Source organism: Gymnogyps californianus, chromosome 6, assembly GCF_018139145.2.
Source record: "Gymnogyps californianus isolate 813 chromosome 6, ASM1813914v2, whole genome shotgun sequence".
Classification (NCBI taxonomy): domain Eukaryota; kingdom Metazoa; phylum Chordata; class Aves; order Accipitriformes; family Cathartidae; genus Gymnogyps; species Gymnogyps californianus.
Genome location: NC_059476.1, coordinates 21,012,165 through 21,038,975, shown reverse-complemented (window position 1 = coordinate 21,038,975; position 26,811 = coordinate 21,012,165). Strand labels below are relative to the sequence as shown.

At 40.1% G+C, this 26,811-nt stretch overlaps 1 protein-coding gene across 1 annotated transcript in view; it reads left to right on the top strand.

Annotated features, from left to right (window-relative positions):
• Positions 1 to 26,811, top strand: part of WDFY4 (WDFY family member 4) — a 147,575-nt gene that overhangs the window by 47,844 nt on the left and 72,920 nt on the right. The window contains exons 21-39 of the mRNA XM_050898756.1: positions 1,313 to 1,464; positions 2,016 to 2,127; positions 2,241 to 2,431; positions 3,999 to 4,151; positions 4,590 to 4,663; positions 5,503 to 5,664; positions 7,344 to 7,435; positions 8,461 to 8,560; positions 9,373 to 9,578; positions 10,188 to 10,357; positions 10,911 to 11,036; positions 11,514 to 11,675; positions 11,788 to 11,985; positions 13,507 to 13,624; positions 14,188 to 14,345; positions 14,793 to 15,031; positions 17,446 to 17,555; positions 18,388 to 18,579; positions 19,146 to 19,285. Of these exons, the coding sequence (XP_050754713.1) occupies positions 1,313 to 1,464; positions 2,016 to 2,127; positions 2,241 to 2,431; positions 3,999 to 4,151; positions 4,590 to 4,663; positions 5,503 to 5,664; positions 7,344 to 7,435; positions 8,461 to 8,560; positions 9,373 to 9,578; positions 10,188 to 10,357; positions 10,911 to 11,036; positions 11,514 to 11,675; positions 11,788 to 11,985; positions 13,507 to 13,624; positions 14,188 to 14,345; positions 14,793 to 15,031; positions 17,446 to 17,555; positions 18,388 to 18,579; positions 19,146 to 19,285 (2,855 nt within the window). The remainder of the gene's footprint in view (positions 1 to 1,312; positions 1,465 to 2,015; positions 2,128 to 2,240; positions 2,432 to 3,998; positions 4,152 to 4,589; positions 4,664 to 5,502; positions 5,665 to 7,343; positions 7,436 to 8,460; positions 8,561 to 9,372; positions 9,579 to 10,187; positions 10,358 to 10,910; positions 11,037 to 11,513; positions 11,676 to 11,787; positions 11,986 to 13,506; positions 13,625 to 14,187; positions 14,346 to 14,792; positions 15,032 to 17,445; positions 17,556 to 18,387; positions 18,580 to 19,145; positions 19,286 to 26,811) is intronic.

Here is a 26,811-nt window from a genome sequence, read left to right as displayed (position 1 = left end):
GGGTTGTTGAAAGAGAAATTATATCAAAATACAGCTCTAAAATAAAAATATTACCAATAAAAGTCAGAAGGATTTGATTTTTGAAGTGTTGAGTCTTTATGAAGTCTGGGGTGCTTGTTCTCTGCACACTGGTCTTCCGAACTGGACTTTAGTACTAATCATGGATTGTGGCCATCCAGCGATGCCCTGATGCAGGGACATCACAGGGCACTATACAAGATGTGATCTCATAATTGTGAAATGATCTCTCTCTCTTCCCACTCCTCTGCCTGTCTGTCTTTTTTTTTTTTTTTGGGGGGGGGGGGGGGGGGGGGGAGGAAGGCAGGGAGAGGAGGTGGTACCTAACATCTTCCTATTCCCTCAAAACACCCAAAGAAACTTTTCTAATGGAAATGTTGACTTAAAAAAACGTTTCATCACAAAACCCCCAAATATTATGGTTTATTCCTTAAAATGGATTTATGGCCTTGTTGTGAACAGCAGTTTGAATTGTTGCAGCAGTGTTGTGTCCCATCTCACCAGTATCTCATTGCTTCTCGCTAATCAGCAGCAGCTGTGCGGAGGCTTAGCCATAAGTCCGTGTCCTACTGGAAGGGAAATAGGTGACACAGTCTTGGGGCATTTACTTCTAGTGAATCTTCATGCAGAATATGCGCTAATTCTTTTTGCCTATAAAGGGCTGTGTCACCAGCATTAGTAAACAGTTTCATAAATCAGCTGTTTTCCCAGTCTATAAAATTGTCAAAAATACAAGATTTTTCTTTAAAAAGGTACACATAGTTTTTCCAAGTGCAAGCAGGAATAGAAAATTCTTTAAAGAAAAGCCTGTGAGAATTTCATACAATCATTAAACTGCTGAACCTGGTGCTTTTTAGAAGCTTGCCATATGTTGTGAGTTGGCAGCTCTGAACTTGAATGCTTGCTCCTAGTACCCCTGAGAAAGCTCCCAGTAACATGGAAGGCCTCTGAAATGTTTTCTTTGCCCATAAAGTTTGTTTATATTGTGTGGACAGAGAATGCTTTATTCTGGACTTTTCTGAGCTTCATGAGATACTGGGAGAGGATGTAGGATCTACACAAAGCAGTAACCAGAGTAGGCAAGCTAAGCACATCTCCTATTGGTGCTTACGCTGGCAAGCTGATGTGGACTGTGTTGCAAAGCGTGAGGGCTTTTTTCTGATTCTAGTTAAGTCAAAATCAAATTCCTATCTAAACTTTGGTTTCCTCCAGTTATTTTTCATCTGCCTCTCTCCCGTCTCACATGTTGAGCATGCAAATTTCCTTCAGAGGTTTATAGTCTCTCTTGTTTTAGGTGAAGACCAGTACAGTGATCATAATCCTACACCTCTGGTGGCAGAAGAGAAGATTTCTTTTGGAATCAATGCCGTATGCTCATCTCTCACTACAGTCCAAGATATAAAGAGCTCCTACAATGAAGTGGATGGCCGGCTGATTGCCAAAGAGGTCACAAATTTCCCTCATTTGTCTTAAACACATCTTCTCTTGTTTCTGGTTGGTTTCCTAGAGCAAAGTTTGTGACTTTGCCTTAGTTGTGTACCTTCAGTGATTTTTTTTTTTTTTTTCCCCCAGCTTTTCTTCCCATTCCTTAACTCCATTCTGCTCATGGTTTTGTTTTCATCTGTGGAGAGGAATAGATTGGACAGTGTGAGCACAATGTTAAAAGCCTTTCTTGAAACAGCAACATAAGCCATAGTTTTCAGGTCTAATGATAATTTGTTTCAGTCTGTGATTTCTTAATGCCTTCACAATGACCTTTCACATGCTATTCTAGCATTCTTGCCCATGCCAGGCATACTGACATGTCAAAATAATGGGGTTGTGGGATATTTTAGGTGGGTGAATGTTTGTCCTAACAATCAACTTGGAAGGAAAAAAAAAAATGGTTTTCATAGTCTAAAAGTAATAAAATAATCTAAAGTATCAGAGCATCTGGTTACTTTTTGTCTCCCCAATACTACCACAGTTTTTCTTAGGATGTCTTTTATCTGTTTTAGATTGGGATTAACTCTCGGGACAGTTCAACTCCAATATTCCTAGCTAAGAATATTGCTGGACACCTCTCAGGTTCCTTGCGGACTATTGGGTCAGTTGCTGTGGGCCAATATGGTAAATGCACTATGCCTTAATGTTTCATATTTTTTAAGAATTGGGCCTTTCTCTGTCTAATAACAGATTTAGTTCATGTAACTTCCTGGTAGAGTAACGCTGCAATTTCCTAGGGGTAAGAGTGTTCCAGTCCTCTCCAGCAGCTACTAGCCTGAACTTTATTGGAGGCCCTGCCATTCTTCTGGGTCTCATTGCTATGGCCCGTGATGACCACACCATGTATGCAGCTGTCAAAGTCCTGAACTCCATCCTGAACAGTAGTCCAATGAGTGAAAAATTGATGAGGCACATGGATGGATACCAGGTAGATACTCTTTTGTTTGTTCATTCTGGTTGTAATCTTTCCCTTGGAGAACCTTATCCCAAAACCTGTCAAGGGCAATGAACCGAGCATATCCTGGCTATTAGCACTTATGGTTGGAACTTTGTAAGTTATGAGAGGGGGATATAGGATAGTGCTCTAAATCCTGTGCTTACAATCTCTGGGAACCTCTATAACAGTATATCTGCTGATGGGAAGGTGAGGACAGATGCCTCTTGGTCAGACGTGATCTAATAAACTAAATAAGCCAGTGCAGCAGATTTGTGAGTGACCCACCCTTCACCTTTTACCAACACACTTGATCCCTCCCAGAAGAGACCACTTCTCAGACAGGTCTGCTTCCTCCCCTTGGCTCATCCAGCCTAAGATTCCTCTTTACAGACTGCCCAGCATAGGGCTGACAATGAGTTCCTATGGCTCAGTCTTCACTGTGTATTATGAATTGTGCTGATATAAATAAGTGCTGTGTGGATTTCATTGATTGGGTCTGTCCTAAATTCATCTTTCAAACCTGAAAGCTGTGCAGACTGAAGAGTTTTGTTGTATTTAAGCACTATATACATAATACCGGATGGGTTAAGGCTCAAGTGTGAAGTTTCAGTTCAGTATCATTTACTTTATGCTGCATAGGCTAAGCAGAGTCTTATGGAACAGAGAAAACTCTTTAACAGAGATGGTTCCAAATGAGACTCTTAACATTAGGGCTTTGTGAATGATTTATTATAAGCTTTTCATTTTCCAAATTTATGAATTATTCATAAATTGATCCTGATTCATATGAATATATTTATCATACTTAGATATTGCTTGTCAAATCCTTTCTTATAGGTGAATGCCACCTTTAGATTGTGTGCAAGCTGTTCCTTTCGACTTTGTGCTAAATAGTGTTCTCTCCGTGTGACTGATCATCATGTTGCAATGGAGTGGTTTTGCTCTTTGTTTGGATGTTTGAAGCTTTTTTTTTTAAACAGCCAACTAATAAAAGCATGTCTTGATATGTAATTTCAAATCAATGTCTATTCCTTCCGACTTATTCAAAACGTAGTGGCTTTCTGAATATTTTTCTCACTGTATCAGGAATTCATTGAATAGTCAGAGATAGACTTAAGAAACTGGCACTGTTTCACACAAAGGTCTTTCATTTGAAGAGGTCAACATTAATTTTTTTTTAAATTAACACCATTTGCAAGCAACTAAGAATGCATCCATGAAGAATAGTGTAGAAAACCTACTGTGGTTATTTACAATTATATTTGTATGTTGCTTTTTGTAAATTCCATTCAACATAATACGGCATATATTTTGCTCCTGTTCAATGCCACAGAGTTGTCAACTCCTTCAAAAACTTACCCTTTCACTTACTGCACAAAATTTTATGCCTGGACTGAAATCTTCACTTTCTTCATGATGCTTGTGTAAAATATATGCATATGTGACTACTGCAGCCAAGTAAACTGTGCATTTGTCTTGAATTAAAAAATAGTGTTATATGTTAGTTTATAAATACAGATTTTTACTCAGCAGATACTTATTAAGTCTTTTTTTTCAGTTGCTGACCTATCTATTGAAGAGGAAGACACAACTGTTAAACAACAGGATTTTACAGTTAATGTTCTCCCTAGTGGGCACAGCTGAGCTTGGCTTTGAGTCTTCAGTCATCAGGAATTATAGTGCATTCCAGTATGTTCTCTGCAACTTCGAGGTACAACTGTTGATGTTACTTTGTGGGTTTGGCTGTATTAAAGATGGCTTTATAGTATCAGGTTTGGTTTGTTCATAGCACCTCCTGGATCCAATATTTGGGATGGGGTGGTGTGTGGTGATCTTCCACACTGTGGCTCACCTGGGGAGGCGGTAGCTCCTGGAATGGCAGGTCGTCTGTCACCATGGCTCCCCACTGTGCCCCAGTGCAGTTTCTGGAGTGTTCCTGCAGACCCTGAGGGCCTGCTCCTCAGGGATAGCTCAGGAGCAGCAACTCCTCACACTGGCAGGGATTTCTCAGTGCCTGCGGGTTGTCATTGCAGAAATGACTGAGTTCATGTTACCCTCCCTGAACTACTTTTAACTGTTTCTCTGCCACAGGTTACTGTCCTCTCAGCTCAGCAGAGCAGTAAAATCTCTGCTTTCCTTTGTCTTTCAGCTTTGGATGAAAGCACCAGAAAATCTTGACCTTGCTCTTTTTTCACATCTTGTGGAGATCTTTCAGTCCTCCAGGTATACAAGCTAGTGTTTGAATTGGAAACGTGTGGGACAAGCTCATCTGTACCCTGAAGCTGGAACTGTGAGGAGGATGTGAAGGGTCCAATCCTAGTTGGAATCGGTGGACTCTGGGAGTGAATCATTCCTATATTGGTCTTTCAAGGCTGGAGTTAGTGATTTGATCATCCCCTGAGATGACTGTGGGGCCAGACTGGGAAAAGCTATCTGGTGACCTGGTTCACGTGGAACCACTGTTGTACAATGCAAGTTTAAATGTCTGCTGGGGAGAGGAAATCTGAATGTGTGAATTGAGTATGAAATAATTAAAAAAATTATAAATGAGGTTGTGTTTAAAACTAAAACACAACCCAGGAAGACTTTTTTATAACAGTATACTTTCTTAATTAGCTGTACTGGAGTTAAATGTATCTGAAGAGACACAGCATGGCAGAGGGGTTGAGTAGAGTAGGATGCTAGATTCCTTCTTTTTGGTACCAGAAAGCTCTATGCAGGGCTGTCTGGTGTCCCTTGCTGAGTTTTACAGGAATAGCATTTATTACCACCAATGCACTGCTTGAAAAGTCAATAACCTTTTTTTCTTTGAACTCCTTGAAATGCAGCATTTTCTGGGGGAGAGAGCAGATGGGAAGGGTAGAGAACACACAAAGAAGTCTTCCGATCTCCATCGCTGACACATATTCAATTTGTCTGACAGTGTTTGAAATGTTGCCAAGGCAACATTAGAAGCCAAAGGTGCAAAGTATCAGTGCAACCTGAGAATCCTTTTAGCTGAAACCCAGCAAATTTGGTTCTTTCCAGTAAAAGCTTTTAATAGTCCCCGTGCTTTTTTACAGAGATGGATGTCAGAATGCTGCAGTTGCCTACCAGGTGCAAATGGTACCCAAGCTCATTTTCCTCTTCAATGATCCTGAAATCAGTAACTCCAGGATCACTGTGGCCTGCACTATTCTCTCCCATCTGTTGCAAGGATACTTTAACGCAAGGGATGTTCTCAGGTAACCTTTAAATCTGTAGCTTTTTCTCAGTTTGTAGATGAGCTATACTCCTGCCAGTGTTGGAGAGAGCTCTATAGTAGAACTTCCCTCACCTCATCTTTGGTAGGAGCCCCCAGATCTTTGGCAACTGCAGGATCCCCACTGATGAAAAACACTTTTATGCCTTCAAAACAGAGTTCAGTCCAACCTTATATTTGTGTGAAGATGGGTTGGGTGATGATCCTTACAATGATGGCACAAACAGTTCCGCTGGCTTGACTGGGACTACTGCAAGTCTGTACTTAATATTTGGTTTCATTAAAGCCTGCCCCTAAAGTATTGAAATCGCTATAATATTGCAACTTGGCCCCAGTCAACTACGTACCTAATCCTGTTGGTTTGGCTTATATCCCAGGAACTATCCTTTTTGTTCTTGAATTTCAATCAGTTAAGATATGTTAGGATTTCATGAAGAAAAGAATTTAAATCCTTGTTTGCTTCCCACAGAATGTAAGCACTGCTCCATTTTATATTCCCAGCCTAGTTGCATCAGCCTATGAACTAAGGAAGGTCCACACAGTGCTGTCTACAGCCACCTAACTCCAGGGAAATGCACTGCACCGGTGACAGCTCTGTTTTTAAAGCACTTTGTCCAAATAAAACATAGAAACAGAGTTGCATGTCAAACCTGTGGTCTCTGCAGTCAGCCTTTAGCTCTGTTGAAGAGTACGAGCACCTCAAGTAGTTACTGTGGAGTAAGCTAATATATGAACTTACTGCTTGCCAGCTGTTTTGTGGAATTACCTGTATGTACATTCCTACCCTGGGCTTGTATGAGTTAGCCTATTCTTTTTTCATAGAGGTGTGAGTAGTGGATTTAGTATATCAAATTTGCCATGTGGTAAGGAATGTGAATGAGCATTTTTCTTAAAATATGGTTTGTTATTCCATGGTAATTTAATTGGTTTTCAGGCCCATGAGTGCTGAGCAAGTGGATAAAGACAGTCCCTATCCTTCCAGCTCCAGGACAGCAGAGACTATAGCAGGCTCTCAGCAGCACTGAAAGGTGCTGGGGTTTCTGCTGGTCCCAGACTTTTGACAAATCTAATGGAAATTGCTGTGTGGGCTGTTCCTGCAGAACAAGTGGTGTTCTGTCCCTTAAGAAATGCCCTTCTTGTGGGCAGGAGGAGGCACTTTCACTAAGTGTGTATGTCACATTAATTATCTATCCTTAGAACCAGGTAAAGTGTTAAAGCGAACTACAGGTGAAAAGAGATTGCCAGTCCTCCTCCTTGAGTACCTGCTGAGGTTTCTCTGCTCTCCTCTATGCACTTGGAAACCAAGTGGTGATAGCAGTGATATCTGAATGTCACAGGCAGTTCAGAATCTTTTTGTATGAACAGAGTGCTTAACTCAGTATTGCTTTCCTCATGGTGAAAGACTTTTAAAGTCAAGAGATAGAGAAAAATGTTTCCGTAGTAGAATAGATATTACTTGCATTTGTAGATAGATGTCCTTTTTATTTGCTTCCTAGTTTATGAACTTTTGCCTGTTTCAACCCTATTTCTGCAGTGATTAGAATTTCCAGTGGTTGTTGTTAACAGTCACGGTTAATGAGTATTGAGATTTGCATGTAATCTCAAAGTAATTAAATGAATGTCTCTCTGCTGACCAAAACTGCTTCCCTCTTTCTCTGCAAGGATTGGATTGTTCCTTGTTTACACTTTGAAACCTTCTTCTGTGGATGAAAATCAGATTTGCCTGGATGGTGTGGCTGAGATGCCCAATGAAGGTGAGGAGCCGCCTTTGGTATGTGTGTTCTGATAGATAAAGTACTTCCCTTCTTCCCCAGGGCAGGATGAATCCTAAATGCAACATAGTACTTCTGCCTCCAGTGGAGGAAGAGACACAATTCAAATGACTTCATCTGGAAAGGGACAGGCTGCATTGAGGTGACCTGAAATTGCAGGGAAAACTTACATTGCTACAAAGGCCTGATGTGAAGAATAATGAAGTGACAGTCACTGTGTATATATCCAGGAAGGCCTGACCTACCGCAAGATCCTCCTTCTGCTAAGGGAGTTCCCATTTTGTCCTTCCTCTGCTAAGAAGCCAGCAGTACTTTGGCTGCATTGTCCAGAGCCTACACAATGTTGGATTTCACAGATATACACAGAGATGAAGGCCATTAAATTGAAATTGCCCCAAAACTAACATACTGGGCTGTTACAAGGAACAAAATTTCATTTGGCATCCTGGATTTTCTGTGAACACTTTGCTACACTTACAGTTGTAGCAAATAATAATGTGGAGCTCTGCACCTTTTGAAGTATCTGTGTATTTGTCAGCTTTGTGTGGGGGAACTTCCAGTCAGCTGGCGCTCTCATTGTGATTTTTCAGTTGAGACTATATTGGTTATTGCACTTCTAAACAATATATTATATTAAGGAGACACTGATGACTGTAGTTTTTATCTATATAGACATCACAGCTAGGCAATACAAGTCAGATTGCCTGTTTACATTTCCCTCTCTAGTTAACCTGAGATTGCTTCCTGTGGGGGGTTATTCAACATGTAGTCTCGATGAGTTTTAAGTAACTCTAAAGAGAGGACTTTGACAATGTAAGCACTGGTCATTTCTGATGTTAGCAGGAATTCTTATGTCTAAAATCTGATGACTGCATCTTTTTACTTTACAAAAGACTGATATAAGTACTTCCACTGGGCTAATCTGGTGCAAACAAGGTTGTTCATCAAAGCAATGGAACATGTGTTTTGTCTCTTCATTACTCTTTATTACTTTCTGGTATTTGTAGCCTTAAGCCAAACATCTGGAAAGACAATCTGGCTTCGAAACCAGTTACTGAAGATGCTGTTAGATGTAATGCGCTCAGACAAACTTCACCTGTCCTCTGAGTAAGTAGAAACAATTTAGGAAGGCATAGGTAAGTATCTCTGTCTTCTAGACTTCCTCCTTGCTGGTGCTTGACCAGGACTAAACACACTGATAGTATTTGAGTTTCAACAAAATAGTAAGTAAGAGCAGACTGGATTCAGAGTTATTTTTTGTCAGTGATTTATCTGGCATTCACACAGATGTGTGATCAGATTACACATCTGATATCCATTTTGAAAAAAGTTTAATGTTTTCAGAAAATGTCTCAAAGGAGGAACTCAGATATTGATGTTTTTTCTGCACTGCAAGGGTTGAAGAAATCCCAGCTGTCTTTGAAAATCAATTCAATCTAATGTGGAATTACTTGCACCCCTCTATTGTAACTATCAACATGCAGTTACTATAGTTCTACCTTGTATAACTGAATGGCAGAGTTCATAGAGCTGGGTGCTGTAACTGCATTTTCATTAGTTAACATATCTTGGACTTCAAAATTTAAACCGGAATTTTGAATTTTATAGGTTGAAAGATCTAGTCTGATGTAGTTTACCTCAGTTATTGACACACACTCTCAGAAGGAGCTTCATGTTAACAAGTTTTATTGTCTGACAGTAACATAAGGTTGGATTTAGTGGGAATTAAGTGGCTTGAACTGTGTGGATGAGTCTGTTGTTAAATCTTTGTAATTCTGTGTTGCAGTACGCCTTTAATCAGATTTTTTTCTAGAGAAACTTGAGCTTCTAAATCACTTGGAGATAATTTTAAATAAAATCTCCTTTCTGTCTTCTACCACCTCTCCTTTCATGTGTCTTCATTTCCCCGTTTGTCCTAGGAAACAAGAAGAGACATTTTTGGCGCTGGGGCCAGACTGGTTTCTGCTGTTCACACAGAGCTACCTGCACTCTAGTACGGTTGTGCTAGGAATCAAGCTACTTCTGTACTTTCTCCACAATCGTTTGCTGCTGAACAAATTCAAGGAGGGGATAGTGGCTGGGCGCTGGCTGGAAAACAGCTCTGCAGGGCTGAGTATTCTAATGGGTATGTGTTGTTTTGGGAGCATTAAACAAATCCCTTGATCCACTCAGTGACAGGAGATCACTGAAGTAGGTGACAGGAGAATTCCCACTGATCTCAGTAGACCAAGAATTGATATTACTTTCTAGGGGAAGCTTGTCTTAGTACTTCAGCTTTTCTGTGCTGAAGAGTGGAAAGCATTGCTTCTCCCTTGCACAATAGTTCGCATTTCTGATTAGCAGTTGCAGGGAGACAGGCCTTTTTGTTTTGCATAAAATCAGGCTAGTTGATAAGTCTGTAAGTTGTTCAGATGTCAGTTTGTGCCCTGAAACCTTCTGTTTCTTTAAGATTTGTTCAGCTTGCTTTTTGATAACTAGACTTGTGGTTCTGAGAAAGGGAAGAGAAAGGAAGAATTCAGGGAGAATCTCCTGTAACAAAAGTGATGGTGGGAAAAATTGTTATCTGTTAGTCTGAGGAAGTTTTGTAAACTGTTGATATTGCAGCCTAGCAGGGTACTGAGTAGCCTGGGACACAGACAAATGAGCATAAAGTTGGGTCAGTAATCTTTCCTCTGATATGGCATTCATTTTTAGGCACTTCCTCAGAATGTTTTCCTTTTCTTTTCCTTTAAAGATAATTTAAAAACTCATCCTCCAGTGCCTGACAATGGCTCCTTCTTGATTTTTGGGTTTTCTGTGTTGCAAAGATGTTTGACTGATCATGTCCACATCCCTGAGATCTACTTACTTGTGGCAGGGCTGTTTCTGGCAGCTCCACAGTCTGAACCACCTGAAGAAGCCAAGGTATGAAAAAAATAGTGGACAAGCATGAAGCTGCTGTTACTTTACTACTTCAGCATTTTGTGGCCTTTTCTGTGAGAGGATTCTCAGGAAAATTAACCTTACTTGGTTTTTGTGATAGTTAAAATTAGTCATTTGTACTGCAAAAATTAAGTTAACTTTGATTTAAGTAAATTTGTGTTCGGAACGAACTTGTTCATGCAGGTGTTAAACGCTATTTAACTACTGTACTGTAGAAGGTAATTCAGATTAGCTTCCCTGTCTGTTCTTACATTGTCAAGACTCATTAAAATCTCAGAATTAGTGGACTTGGGTACTCTCCCCCACTGTCCTGAGAAGCCATAAGGCATTTTTGCCCCAGCAGTGCCAAAGATATATTTCAGAAGAGGACCATCCATTAGTGCTATCCTGGGGAAACACATTTAATAGGAGAGGGAGGAGCTGCTGGAGGTGAAGATGTTTTGATTTTTTTCTGATGTGGAGAGAGCAGGCATTGTTCTTGATGTATCGTATATAATTCCCATCTCTTCTTGAAATGTCTCTCCTCCTGTTGTAGAAAGATCTTGAGTCTATGTTGCAGTGGATCTTGCAGCACCACCTTCCAGAGAATGTCCTCAAAATTGGGTTGTGTGCAGAGGCAGCTGCTTTACTGCTGGAAATGGTTAGAGTCACTGTGGACAAGGTAAGCATTTTGTTGCAAGGACAGAGCAGTGTGAACAGCAGAATAAACTGCCTGAGAGTGTCAGACGTCAGTGGCAGTCTGTACCTGTAACCCCTAGCCTTCCTCTGCCCTCACAAGGCAATATTGAGCATAACAGTGAGCAGGGCCTTCAAAGCGTCAGCACAGCTATTGGCCTGGTTATGTTACATAGCAGATGATGTGATGGGCTCATGTTTAAGAACTTCTGAACACAGAGATGGATCTTACCCACAGCATTACCCATGTTGCTCATTCTTGATGATGAGGATATGCCACCTTTCTGATTGGGTGTATCTTCAGTCTACAAGCTGGGAGTTGGCTGCTTGTGCCTTGTCTGACTTCTCTGTGGCCATGTCATGTTTGTTTAGTTGCTTAGCAGTACCTATAGAGGAGCAAAGATGAGCTTATATGAGTGAGAGGAATGCTGCCTTGACTAGATGCACATTTGTCTGTGTTCAGCCTATAGCAGATGCAGAAGCCTCCTGGGAGATTGCCTATCCAGGGAATGTTATCCAGTTTCTGTGCTTGATCTATCACAGTTATACTCAGGATCCCGTGTGGCACTGTCCTGACTTCTTGAAAACTTTGGCTATGGTTGCTTTCCATTCTGGACCATCCAAGGTATGTACATCTGAACCAGCACAAGTCCTTCGGATCAGAGACGGGTTGCTAGGAGGAAAAATCAATTTGAAGGAGATTATGAGTTAAAATGCATTGCTGTCTGCTTCTACAGGGAGGCTCTGAAGTCCTTTTGACTCCTGATGGTCCAGCCATTGCTGAAGGGAAAGGCTGTGTTGATCCCTCCTCTGTCCCGCTCCTACCACACCCTGCCAAGAAACAAGTGTGGGAATTTGTGCAAGTCCTCCTGACGGACAGTCTTCTCAACATCCCAGCAAACAAACAAGGGCATCCACTTGACCTGCTTCTTGAGGTCTCTCTTGTAGTCATCAGGCTTTGCTGCTCTACCTTGCACTGGGGGTGGAAGGACAGGAGGTATCCTGCTAGTGGCCTAGTGAAAAAAGTGCTAACAGTGACGAAGAGGTGCATTCAGTCAGCATTTTCAACCGTCTAGGATAAGGCTGGGATCACAGCTCTTAGAGAGCATGCACTACATCCTGGCAGATCTGGACAGCCTACTTAGTGGAATGGAATTCCTACCTTTTCAACAAGGAAAAAAGGCCTTTTCTGCCTGCTCTCCATTCATGTGAACTAAGAAAATGCTGCCCCTGGACCAACACAGGCATTTTTCAGGCAAAATTTAATATTGAAGTAAGGTGTGAAAAAATTTCCCTTTTCTTTAGTAATACCTGCTTGTCATTAGAGCAGCCCTTGAATTTGTTGAGAACAGAAGATTTCTCATGGAGCATTCCTGTGTACTGATTTTTGAGACAATTTCTTTTCAGTGCTCAAACCAAAAACAACTGTCTCCACTTTTAGTACAGATTAATATAGGCTGTAGCAGTGAGTCTGGATTATGGATTTCAACCACTCAAAGCACTGGAAAGAGCCAGAATACTCTGAATAAAGGGAAAATGGAAAATTCAAGCTTCAGCTCCAAATTGTCAATAGTCCAGGTGTCCCAGATGTGAGTTGTGATGCAGGCTTAGCTTAGTAATACAGATAGTAATGAACATAAGCTTGACTGCAACCGTCATGAGTTAAATCATCTTGCAGAGCAGCAGTTCCCTAAAGGTTTATACCATAACATCGCAAGGCTTGGTACAGTTTAAAATAGAGGATGGCTCTTCTGACTGTCTGAATCCGGAGCCTGTTAAATGTAGATGAAATTCCCTGAGGGCAAGACCTCTTGGGAACCACCTGTGAACCTAGGTTCTGGCCCTGTGCAAAACCTTGTTTGTGTTCAGTGTGCAGAGGGCAACTGTGCTTGCTGTCAGCTAGAGTGTGTAGACCTATGTAAGGTTTCCCGTTTTCCCAGCTAGAGTATGAGGTTCTGCCATCTCATCTGCTGCCCAGTAACTGTCCACACGTACACTCTTGCTGAACTCTGTATGAGAGGTGCTGTGTTGCCTTTGCACGGAGTACACCAGATCTCTGCATTTACGTGTTACTGTGGATTAGCTGTCACAAATAACTTCTCAGCTTGCAGCAGCTGTTTCATATGCCCACACCAAGGGCTAAAGTGCAAGTGAGGTGGAGTAGCTGTCCTTGCTCTGTGCTGTTTTTCCCCTCCTCTTCTTAACACAGTGCCTAATCAGGTGTTTAAGGAAAATGTTGGGCATTTTGAATTATCTCAGATAGTACTGAGTGTCTCTTGGAATTTCTACTCGCTTCTTTGAGCAAAACTTTTACTGAATCTGAACCTTTGACAGGCATAGTCTGCCAAAGATCCAGTGAAATCAAAGACCTTTGAATAAAGGCTGAAAGTGAATTTGAGTCTGATTTCCTGGTTGTTTTTCTGCTGTGCTAATATGTATACGGTCACTATATATAGGCTTCTCCGGAGGATGCCACCAGTGAGCAGAAGAGACATTTCCAGACAAAAGTTTTGCTGTCTGCTATGGACGTCTTCCATGTTACTAGCCAAGGCGACGGGAAAATGAGACCAAGAGGTGAGTGGTAAGAATCAGATCATTAGCTAGCTGGTATTTAGCATGTAGCTGTAATTGCTAGAAAGGTTTGGAAACCGTAGCTAGAACAACAGTCCAGCTCAGCAGGCTGGACTGTCCATTCACTCCTGCTGTAGGCCAATTTGCATAAATTACTGTAGCTTTGCTGTTTTTCTAGAGAGCCTCTTCACTTTTTTTTCTCTCTTTTTGAGAGATTCTGAACATTAAAAAGGGAGTACTTAGAAAGAAACCTAGGTTTATCCTTGAGTGCTTCTGGAAAAAACTCTAACTTAGTTGTTGCTGCTCTCCTTTCTGAGTCATTAGTTGGACCAGTCCTTCATGATAGCATTTTAGTGACATTGGTTCTGTCCTTAGGATGGAGCTGTCATTTCCAGTCCGAGTAAGGTATTTCTGCTACACCTACAGTTTTCCTTGACATGTCCCAACTCTCAGACATTATGGCATGAGACTGTTCCTTCTCAGCTCTGGTAACCTCACGTCACATAATTTTTTTTGCATTTCAGCTTGTTTTGGAATAATTAACCCTCTTGTATCCTCCTCTCCAGGGAGCAGTGATCCTCATGGCACTTCAGAATCAACTGCACCTGTATCCATGATGAATATTGCTTATTTTGCTCAGAAGCTGGTAGAGAAGCTGAACAGCAGAATGTTTGCTGCTGACCCCAAGCAAATCCTGATCTTCACTGCCAAACAGATTATGGGGGTGAGTCACATGAAGTTTTTTTCCAACTGTTATCAACATGTTGTAATGTGCTGTTTCAGACTGAGGTCGTGATACTGCAATTCTCAAGAAGATGGCTGTAATCCATCTGGTGATTGTGATTATTCCTGTTTTCTTGCATGAGCACATACATAATGTCTCTAAATGACAATCAGAGCTAGATGGTGCAGCATAAAGAAGGGATAGTTAGCGCTTTTGTGCCACTGTCTGGCTATGTACGTGTTGCTGAACAGGAATAACTTAATCTCTTCCACAATTCCAGGGACTTCAGCAGAAATACAGAAAAATTGAATTTGTATCTAATAGGTAGTTCAGGGGAATTTTGCTGAAATAAGTTTGCAACAGCTTAAATGAAGTGAGAGGAGTGGATCATTGGGGAGAGAGTTCTTTGAGTAAGCCAAGTACTCTGCTGTTTTTGTGTTTTCACAGATCTTGGAAAGCCCTGTTTCTCAAAAGGAAATTTACCTCAGTGCCCTGTACAGCTGTCTAAACAGAGCCATCCTATACTGCCTGTCCAGACCACAACAATCACTGCCTGAACAGTTTAATATCCTGAACACTCTCAATGTCCTGCAGGAGCAGTGGGACATTATTTTTGCAACTTACAACTCAAATAATAATTTTGTCGTCTGCCTAATGTACTGCCTTTGCCAACTGAATTCGGGCAGGTACAAATGTTCATCTCAGTACAATGTTTGTTTACATCTCTGTGCTGTTGTCTATAGGAGTGGGTGCAGAGGGGGAGATACTTAGGCGATATCCATTTTGGGGAATTGCTAGAAGCTGACATCGAGCTGGATTATGCTAGACTAAGGACTTCGGATGTAGTAGATGTACTGTATCCTAGCAAGCATTTGACCCATTGGGGTCAGTGATCTGGGGGTTTAAAGCACCATTCTGCTTTATACAGGGCAAACCTTCCGCTCTGATTTGGTGTCTGTTGAAGTGGCAGAGTAAAGCCATTTGAGGAAAGATGGTTGTTTTCCTTATACACTTAAAAAAAAAAGAAAAACAACAACAGAAATGTTTTGATGTAGTTTTTTATCATTTAATTTGGAGGAGAGGAAGCTTACTAATGTGCTCAGTATTCTGGAGGCAATGGATTGTCTTTCAGCAAGAAAGTGGAAGGGATAAACTGTTCTTCAATCAGAAGGCTATTATTTCCGTTAAATACTAGTGAGCAGCAAATTTCCTACCACCTCTCATGCTCAGAGGCAGGCTAGTATGTGTTTTTGTGAGTGTAATAAGCAAGGCACAGTGGATGGTAATAACGTAACACTTAATTCCATTTTTTTCATTTTGAAAAGGGTGTTTCATTTCAGAGACACCCAGACAAGTTTGCATGTTTGTCTAAGCAGAACCCTTAAATTTGCACATAGGTTTAATTGCTACTCTTTATTAACCAAAACATCTGTGTTGTATCTGTTTTACTCATCCAGCATTTCCAGCAGCTTACTCACTTCGGAGTAGTAACTGCAGTTAACAAGCTTGAACTGATTTCAGTGGAGTTGGCTCACAAGCCCATCATTAAAACGAGAATCTGGAAATCTTCCTGGGACGTGGGCTAGAATCACTCCACAAGCATGCAGGTGGCCGTTCTGAGACATCTGCATGGGCTAATTTAGGGAGATGGTTTTTCTGATCCAGCAGCTATTCTTGTGTGGGTACATTTAAAACATACATAAAAATGTGCATGGATCTTGTGAATCTTTCTGTTATGGTTATTGTTGCTTGGATCTGAGCTGTAAAGTCCTGGTCGTGCTGAAGTTGGGAGTTTTGCCATTGACTTGGATAGGGCTAGAACATCCATTTTGTGAAAAGAAGCAAATATTCGCTAGTGCTTTAATCACTATAATGATGTTTGTTGTTTCAATGAAAACCTGTGCTGCTTAGATGGTCTGAATTGAATCCATTAATACAGTATCACATTAGAAATGAGCTGCACTTCCTGAGGTCTTTTCTTGATTGTTCTTATTCCAGTCAGATAAGGATTTCTAGGCCAAAACTGTTGAGATGGGGTAAGGATTGCTTGTATGTAGCAAGAGCAGAAACATTTTTAAAAAAATAGATTACAGAAGTGTTGGTGTTATCCAAAAGCCAAACATAGCAAATCCAGGAAGTCAGAATTGTGGTATTTAAAAGAAAATCAGAAATAAAAATGGCAGCTTTGCATACCCAAGAGGTTTGACTCTCCCATGTAGTAGTGCCTGTTTACAATTGAAAGAACGTACTATGTTACTAGTGGCTATATATAATACATGTATTATTGACAGCACTTCTGTGACCAAGTCCAGGTTGTCTGGATGCCTTAACTAAGCCTGTTGCATCTATTGTAAGTATTACTGCTGTGCTGAAATTCCTGGTGTCTTTTACCTACTGACTTGTAAATTATCTGACGCACACCCCACCCTACCCCCAAAGCAGCGCTAACTCTTTTTGGCCGTGGTGATGTTCTCAATTATAATCACATCTACATGATACTAATATCATGGTGCTAAAGTTTGCAGCTTTTTTGTGCTGAGTGCTTTATAAACTGAATGAACAATCATTGGTGCAAAGAACTTAGTCTAAGCAAGCAGTTCAGGTGTAGGGTATGGCAAGGCAGTGTTTACCACATAATGGGAGATACTCTAGTGAAGAAATTCAGAGCAAAGAGACAGTGTACAAGATGCTCAGGAGAGGTGCAAGAAAGCTGGATGCAATCTGGCTACGTCCGTACAGCCCTGTGTTCCAGCTAATTGAGATGCATGGTAGATACAAGTGCACTAAGAGGTGCAGGGATAAGGCATGTACAATAGAGTGATCCATAGGATCTTGATGACTGCTCCCTGACTTTGAAAACCAGACTGGCAGTGGTTTAGTTCCCATTTCCTGTAAATCCTGCAGTATCATGTGATTGATGTAAGCCCTCGAGCCTGGGAATATTGATCTACTAAATGAATCGAGTAGGAGTAGATGTGTAGAAATACCTTTAGCTTTTTCACTATCCTCAGCTTGTTCTAAGTCTGGTTTCCTCACATGCCCTCCTTTTTTCTTTTTTTTTTTTTGTTTTTTTTTTTTGTTTAATTTTGTTTTGTCACAGCTATTCAGAAGGTTTTGGGGTGGATGCAAAACCAAAGCTGGCTTCATATCACCAAATTTTCCTTGCACCCAGTGAAGAGGAAAAGGGCAGCCTGCCTACTCCAGATGATGGTAATTTATGGCACATGTTGCCTTTGGCTTACAGAGCAGGAAAGTGCCTGGCCTAAACAATTATCAGAGCAGCTTGTGCAAGTGCTACTTAATTGCTTCTTTGGTGTATAGGTACTGCAGGCACAGCATAGAGAAAGAAAAGTTGTACTAAAAATGACTTGTGTTTGCATCATACCTTTTTAATCAAAATTCACACTCCATATCCTCAGGGGTAATGGATATCAGTTTGGAGATCTCTTCCCCATGTTGTGGCCAGTATCAGTGTGGGGGCTGTCAGCTGAACCCTACAGCAGAGTGATGTTTGTTGTTTTGGTTTTTTTTTTAATATATTGGCTTGGATATGATGCCACCAAATAAGTCTGATTTGCAGGGAAATACAGTAAAACAACTCAGCACTTCCTTGTACAGCATCCTGTTGCTGTGTCAAATTGTTTCACGACTTGGTTACCTTCCCCCCACCATCTCTAATGATGTTTGGCAACATAAAGGAATGTCCTTTATGTCCTTTAGCATTCTATGTATGATAATAAGATCATCAAAATTCTGATTACATGGTTTTCCAAGGCAGAAACCAGTTAGAATCATCTGTCACTTCTACTTGTTTCTTTCAGGGAGTTGAAAGATAGTAAAAGAAATGTTCTGCTGTTTTCTGTATTGGACTAACTAGTCTGACTTAGAACCTATGGAGGCAGTAGACAAAATGGAGCAACTCCACTGACTTCAGCAGTTGCTCCAGACCAGTGCTCTTCCAAATGAGATGTTTTGCTTTATCTGCTGCTTGACTTGTTACACAAAAAATGGTTCTTCATTTGTAGTTTCTTTTGTTTCCTAGTCCATCAGGAGATTCTGAGAACAGTAGAAATCATCTGGAAGCAGCTAATTTCTCAGAGGCGGCAGTCTCTGGAGGACACTTACAAGATGGATCTTTCTGTAAAAGGAAACGACAAAGAAAGGGACATGAAGATAACGGAGATCACTCCTTTATGGGAAGAAATTATGACAAAAGCTTGGCAACACTTGATAGGTCTCTGTTCTTTTATGGAACACTAGTAGTAAGCAAAGACATTGCAGTAAATGTGGCGCTTAATGGAAAACTGCTGATTCCTTGGTTATACTCTTCCTCTGCACATCACCTGCTAGACAAAGCAGATTTTCAGTTTCTCTCATCCAGGGTTGTGATTGCTTTTTGTGTCATGCCCCAGCCCTTCTGAAATCACCTGGTGATGTTGTAGGGCTCGTGCTGTACTGCAAGAAAGAGAATTCTCCTTAGACAATTGTATCCCATAGGAGAATTTAAAAGAGAGCATATTTGGGTGAAGAAGGGCATCCCAATGTGTGTAGTTCTGCAGTGATTCAAAGTTCATGTCTGTGCAATGAAACTGATCTATGGCAGACCTCTGTGAGGCTTTTAAATAAAGACTTGAGAAGTACATGTTAATTCAATGCTTCTCTTATAAATAGAAAGACAATCCAGCTGGAGCGAGGCACTGCCATGTTGTTGTGCCTTGTATAACGGGCATACAAACTCTCTATCTTCCCGCAGGCTCAACTTCAAGTCTTACAAGCTTTTTTGTCTGTTCTGGCCCACAGCATGTGAAAAGAAGCTTCTCCAGAATAAAGTAGGGCCAGGACTGTCACAGAGCAAGCACAATTCCTGGAGTGAAAGCCTCTCTTCAGCTATTAAGTTGATGCCTGGACGAAACACAAAGGAAATGACATGCAAATCTGAGGTAACTTCTGCTCTTTGTCTTTTCTGGCTCTGTCACTGGTCTGCCTTTTGTATGGCTCTGGAGAGTTTGTCTGGACTTGGGAGGCTTCTGAGTATGTCTGTTGGCATGTTCCATTGTAAACTAGACACCTATTGCAGTTAAGGTTCCTTTTCTAGACTGCTAGAAATAATCACTAAGAAATAGTCATTGATCTGAAGAACTTTGGTTGGCGGCCTTAACATATAATGTATTAATGCATACTTTTTGCATGAGGCCTAATTATTGCACTTGAAAGGAAAAACCTTAGCAACCCATGTGTGTTTGTGCTCACAGGGCTCTGCATGGGTCAGAGCAAGGTGAGGAGATGCTGGCTTTGCTGCTGCTTTTGACTTACATTGCTTATGTAAAACTTGCCTTTCAGACACTGAATTAGTAGAAAGGATCGGGTATTACCATAGAACTGTCCTTTCATTTTCTACTCAATATGAAGTATTAAAGGCCCAAATTTTAGTTTAGCCTCAAGAGACAAGGAGACAAGTGCTTATATAAACCAGGGGTGGGTCTGGAGGGTATGCAGCATTCCTACTGCCAACAATGCAACTGGACTATCTTTTTCCATGTGTAAGCTTCTCCTTTGCTGAGAGAGAGGGCCATTTCCATGTTTTTGCTGGGCATTTGTTGAGAATACAAAAAAAAGCACCAGTTAGATGTTACTTGTTCAAGTGTGGTAGGGCTACAGTAACCAGCTATAGGGTAGTGCAGCAGTGCATTGACAGAATATTCAGAGCTTTGGACTGAGCTTGTGTTATTGCAGTGCTGAACATATTAAGGTCTTTTTTTCTCCTGCTGAGGAGACTGAGTTTGTTACAGCATCAGGTTAGGGACTCTTGACCCTCTAGCTCAAGCTGTAGCAGATTGCAGCTTTATCCCCACTGATGACTGGTTCACTTCCAGGTGTGTTGATCAGGAAGGCTATGATACCCAAGTAATGTATCTAATAGTACCTTACTGAGCTGCAAGTTTTTTCTCAGCGTGCCACAGCATCCTTCTCATGCCTTAAAATCACTTTGCTGCCTACAGAGTGAGCAAGTTCTTCCCAGGTACATATGTAGACTGTGATGTCATACTACAAGAGCATCAACTATTTGCCCTGGGGTCTGTTTAATTATTTTTTAAAATTAATTTTGATTATTACAGCTGATTACACCTCAGTGAGCAATGTAATTGATATTTGTAAATGTATCCCAAGGAACATTTTGTACAACATGCTTTTTGCTGTTGAAGGTTAAAGACTCTGTTATTGGTTTTTCCCTAAATATGCCCACATCATTAGTTCCTCCAGTGAAAAGGTTGCCATCTGGAAAAGGCAGCGCGGAGACATTATTCAGGCACAAGTGCATGAAATTGGTGTTTCTGCATCTTCTGTTTCTCTTCTGCAAGGAAGCGGCTTGTAATTAAAGGAGCTGGGTTTGGAGGGAACATTACTCATTTGGTGTTATTCCTTATCATGTCAACGACTGACAGCTCCACAGCTCTGATAAATTGTTCCTCTGAATGAGATACGAAGCTACAGTTCCAAATGTTCCTCTCCACTCTCCCTCTCCCCCTTTCTGTCTCCAGCCTATCTTTGAAAGTTTGATGCACTTTTTCTTCCTCTTAGATTTCATCTCTCTGAAATTAATTTCTTTGCTCCTCAGCAGCCCTCTTTCTTCATACACTTCACAAGCAAGGTATAAGGTGGGATTTTCAGTATCAAAGGAAGTTGGGAGCGCAAGTTACATTAAGAGTAAATGGTATTTGTGCTTCTAACTTGTATTTTTTACCTCATTTTGGTAGCCACTTTAAAAAGTGCTCTAATGTGATTTTGTATCATTTGCTGTGTCTCAGGTGCCTTCTGTATTCACTTGGGAAAAATCTTCAGATACTGGCCTCTGTCTTCACTACTGCTAGTTATGGACCTATGTCCTACAGCAGCAGGCACCTGGTTGAAACACTGAGATAAAAGTAGCAGTGTGAACTATACAGTGAGAGACAAAGCCTTTAAATCCCATAGTAAATGCAAAGATTTTTATTTTACTGAGAGCTAAGCATGGTTGTTCCTAACTGAGTAAAACTTACTAGATTTGAGAAAAATGCAGAAATTCAGCCAGGATTTCAAAGCTTTGCCCAGTAGAAAGAAATGGGTTGGTTACTGGGTTATTAATTTGGTTCCTTTATTGACTGAAAATAAACAAAGAAGTTGAAGCACTAGTAGCATTTGCTGCAGATTAAAAAAATAAAAAAAACCCAACAAACAAAAAACCCCTCTCAAAACTATCAACTCTTTCCCTGTTGTTGTTTACAAGATAGCCAGAGTGCTTTTGAGACCCAATCCTCAATCTGGAAAAAACAGCAAAAATCAAACTATTCACTCCAACAAACGATCAGGCCCCATGTTTCTGCTGTACTTTCACTCAGGATCTCCAGCATCAGTGAAGCCAATTTCCTGCTATTTGGTGGCAAATGTCAGAATTAGCAGTCAACTGCAGCTATGTTTTCCCCGTATTTCTGAATCCACTTTGCTATCTCATGCTCTGCTCTGGGCTTTGCCTGGAAGGCATGATCATTCAGAAAGGAGAGCGTGATCACATTTCTGGTAGTAGAATGGTGATGATCTGCTCTGGTAATTGCTATTTTGTGCTTTCTTGGAAATCTGAGTAGCCACGCAGGAGCAAGAGCAGCACTGTACAAAGTCAGATTTTTTTTTTTTTTTTTAATGCTTACAGGTGACAGTTGGGTAAATTTGCCAGCAGGAGGGTCTATAAGACTCTGAATGCAGTGCCAAAGGTTTCCAAATAATTGACTTTCCTGTTTCAAAGCAAGCTTTTTGATCTCTTGCTCTTTCTCCTCCCTTCGTGCCCCTCCCCCCCAAATTTGCTCTCGGAATCTAGGATATGAATTTAATTTTTAGGTTAGCAATGACTGATTGTTTTTGTTGTCTTCAACAAGCTGCAAGAGCAGCAAGGGACCACTATGACAATCATATTTCAGTAAATTATAAATCAGTTAACAGCTTCTACCATGCAGTGTCCTGAGGTTCTTCCTGAGGATGAGTGCCCGAGCAAGGTTACAAGCAGCATAGTTCTAACTACTTTAAGACACACTGCCTCAGGGCTGTAGATATAGTTGTTATTCTTTACAAGAAATGCAGAGCCTCCTGAGTTTTACAGCAGGCCTGATCATGACTGTCCTCTCCTGTTTCGGTTCATTTATTACATTCCTCTATGCCAGAGGCCTATACACCTTGAGAGAATGAAATAGAAAAGGTTTTTTTAATCCGAGTCTTCAGAATGAAGAGGTTAACAGAGACCTCCTAACTTGTAATTGCAAAACCAGAAACTTTATGGTAGGATTTTGGTCAGCAAACATACACTTGTGAAGACAGCTATAGATAAAGAGCCAGCATCTGACGACCTTTGTGCTGGTTTTGTCACTCTGTCCACTGCAAGAGAATTCCTCCTAGTTAAGTGATGGGAGAATGCAGCCTTTGAACTCTAAGGATTTTTGAGCAATTTGATGGATAGCTTGGTTTCTGCTCTGCTGCCCTTAGTGTATGCAAGGTCGCTGCAGAGCTAACAGCAAAAAATGGTATAGCTCTACAAACCAGAAAATACTAGGTACTAAGTTTGGCTTGACTGGCAGTGATTCATTTTTCTTTAGTTGGCTTTGTAGTAAGAGCCCATTTCTTGTGCTTACTTTTGTAAGCAACAGGCAGATTGTTAAACCCACAGCAAATCTGTAAAAGATAACTGCATCAATGTGTCAGCGAGAGGCTTCTTTGTCTCTGTGGATAACTTTCTGGAGTCAGGAGCTCCAAGAAAAGACCTCTTTGCTGAGACGTAAGTCACTGTCAGACACAGAATCTACTTCAGTTCCTTTTGAAAATTCTTCCTCTTAATTTTATACAATGGAATATTTTATTTATGCTGATGGCTAAGCAGTCTTGATGTACCTGCTGAAAAGAAACTGCAAGTTCATTAACTCATTTAGGAAAGTGAGTTGTATGTCCTCATCTTATCACTGAGCAAGAAGAGTGATATGACCAAGAACCACTTGAATTCTGCATATTTCTAACAACAGATACCCTTGGTTGAAGTAATAGCAAATGTCTCTTGGGCAAGCTCCACTGAAAGTTGTCTGTCGAGTCCTGCCTCTATAGTTAGATTCCCAAGAGGAAGACAGACAACCTCTCAAATCTCTTCTAGGAGTTAATGTTTCTTTTGAAGTCTGAGACTGAGGCATGTTTCAAACAACATGTTATTTCAAAGTCTTTAGGACTTTCTTTAGTTTTAGATTTACAGGAAATTTATCTTTTAGTTTTCTCATGTGTTTATTCACCAGACTTCTCTTACCTCAGCAGCTAAAAGTGTTGTTGCTACAGAAAATTGTTACACCGAGAACAACAATCTTTTCAAATTTCACAGCCAGGAAAAAATTTTTAAAAATTGTTTCAAATGTAACACTCATTCTTAAGATAAATATGGCTAGTATACCTAGTATCTCTAGTGATTCACCTGTGGCAGTAATGCATTACATTTTGAGAAGTATTTAAACATAAAATTTCCATTGACTTCAGTGGGAGTTTGAACTATAGGCTTAAATTCCTTCCGTGCTGGAAAAGTAAATCTCTACATCAACACTTACAGGAGTTTATTAATGTGTTTTTGTACAGTGCTAGGACTGACTTACCTAGTAAAAATAGTAGCTGCATCACAGATACAGAATTAGTCCTGTCTGGGGCAGGGCTCTCGCCCCACATGATTCCATCAGGAAAGAGCACTGGGACTTCATTGACTCCTGGCTGTCAGTCTTGCTTCACGCTTTTTGCAGCCATCTTTACAGGTTTTGCATTAGGTTTGGGGGAAGAGGGAGAAATGACCTGTTTTAAATTAATATGTACAGATCATACTCACAAATTCTTGGGTGAGATGTCTGTGTTCAAGAGTCTGTGTTTTAGAGGGTAGTTTTAAACAAGGCTTTTCAAGCAGAAGTGTTTGATGTTGAACTGGAAGGCTGATGATGTATTCCTAGGCTCTTGTCAGGGCACAGAAGACTCAGCCCCAGGACATAAAATCAGCATTAGCTCAAAATGCTGTGGGTCAGTGGGCTTTGACTTCTGTAAGAAAGAAGCTTTATCTCCAGTTAATGGACATGAATTTACAGATACTTGGCCATTATCACCCAAGATGTCAGTGGCAACACTAGCAGCTGAACCCAGAGCTAAATAGTGGACCAATGCCTTCAAATACTAGCTACTTCTTTCCTGCATTGTTATAGCATCTTTCAGTAACTAACTGTAAAATCAAGGCTGATGCTGACCAGCCTGGATTTTCAAACAATAGTAGAGCCACTGCATCAGAGAGTGGTTGTTTAAGGTGGGGAGGTATGCGAGGTAGTGAAAAGGAGAGCGAGGTTGAACAAAAAAGAGCTAGCTAATTTGGGATGAAGGAGGGACAAGCTCAACTTAGCAGTTCACAGTAGGTGAAAAGAAGATAGAAATACTTGAAACATAATCACAATTATTACTTAAACAAATATTTTTCTTACCAATCACTCAGTTGGTCTTCTATCAGCTTTTCAAGTTAACTGAGTTAAAACAAGCAAACATATAATGATATTTTTTTGAAAAGTGTATCATTTGTGTAACATCTTTATCTTCATAATAGAAGGATAATTAACATCACTAATTATCTAATTAAGTTCATTAACTATCCACCAACAGTGCACCGTGAAGTTGACATTATGTTCTTCTGTCAACAAATGCTTTGATTTCTTAGGAAGTAATTAAAATGTAAATTAGCATGTCATTAAATGCACAAGGGAAGTTTGGAATCAAATATTCATTTCAAAACTGCTCATAGCACACATTTTTTTTTTACTTCAATGAAAGCAGGCATTTTACTATTAATGATGTATATTAAAAAATTTCCATTATAATATTATTGTCTTGTTTAATAACTGGCTCAAAGCTAAATTACAGTATGCTGCAGCAAGCTGGAAAAAGTTTCTTTAACTTTGAACAAAGAAATTTTTATGTCATCTTAAGCAAATATCTGACACACCGCTCACTTATAATTTTAAAATTGTTTCCAAGATCATAAAGAAATAATTCAACAGGTCAATAAGTTAGATAAGAACTGCATGAAAACATAAAATGCAGAGCTATTTAATTTTATGTAATACAAATCACGGAACTTTCTGAAATGTATGGGAATAATTTCCACATTCATTGAAGATAACTGTTTAACAGAGAAGTTGGAATATAAAGGTTGCATGATGATGAATACCAATTATTAGGCTGACTCAGATCCACAGACCACTCACCCCACAGTCTGTCCCCTAAAAATCCAGTATCAGTTGCTACAGGAGATGTTGTGTGACAGCACAATGCACGATAGAAGATCTATCCTAGCAAAATAGTTCCTTTCTTGATTTATATCTGTTTCATCTTAAAACCTGAAATACAAGAAATAATACCCCTTCCAACACTTTTTGTGGGTAACTATTTAGAGGGAGTTTTTCTGTGCTTTTAAACTCAGTGATGTCCTGTGGCAGTGAAGTCCCTTCATTTAATTACACATTGTATGAAAAGATGTTTTCTCTTGTTTCCTGCCTATTTTTTTAAAATCTATTTTTGCCTTTCAAGGTAGAGATTTTGTCTGGTTCAGGTTTAAGCTTGGATATAGGATTTCAGTGAGTGGAGTTTAATGTTTAAAGGTGTTGGCATTGAAATCTCATCTTTCAAGAGCTGCTGGTTGCAGAGTTTTATTTTCACATAACAGATGATGCCAAATGAGTTGAATGGTGGTAATGTGGATGAAAGCAGAGTTTTATTTGGTTGCAGAGAAACCCTAGAAACAAGTGCTAGCCACTGAAACAGATTTTTTTTTTCTCTGCTGAATATATAGAAAGACAAATAACTTTTCATATTTCTTGGTTCAAATATGTCTGTTTTCTTCCAGAATTTTGATGCAACATTTTATTTATAATAATTTCAGAAAGAAATTGTTTGAATTAAGTTGCTTTATATGCATTATTTGATTCAAAAGCCTGAAGTGGCAATTTAAACTGAATGAAACTTACATTTTTGTTTTAAAACTTTGGGTGGAATCAACATTCTTATCCATAATTTCCCACAAGAAAATAATTTTTCATTATTCATTATTTTTTAAGTTCTATATTTGTTCTGTTTTTAAAGACAAGTAATGCATTTTTTCAGTTGTGCTATTTATTATTAGAAATCTTAGAAGGAGAATTATGACCAAATTTGCTTATCAACAAGTTATGAGTTTATATATGGTGTCTCATCTCATGCAGGGAGCAGTACAAAATGTACATAGGAGTCTCGGTGCTCAGAAAATTAAGTATGAATTTCTATCAGACAGCAGGGACTGAAAATAGCTAAGAGTGTGAACTGGATGGTGGTATGTGCAAGTAGAGAACAGGAAATCAGGGGAGGTCCTAGAAATCTCTGCAAGATCAACTTAAATGTTTCTTCTAAATGAGGG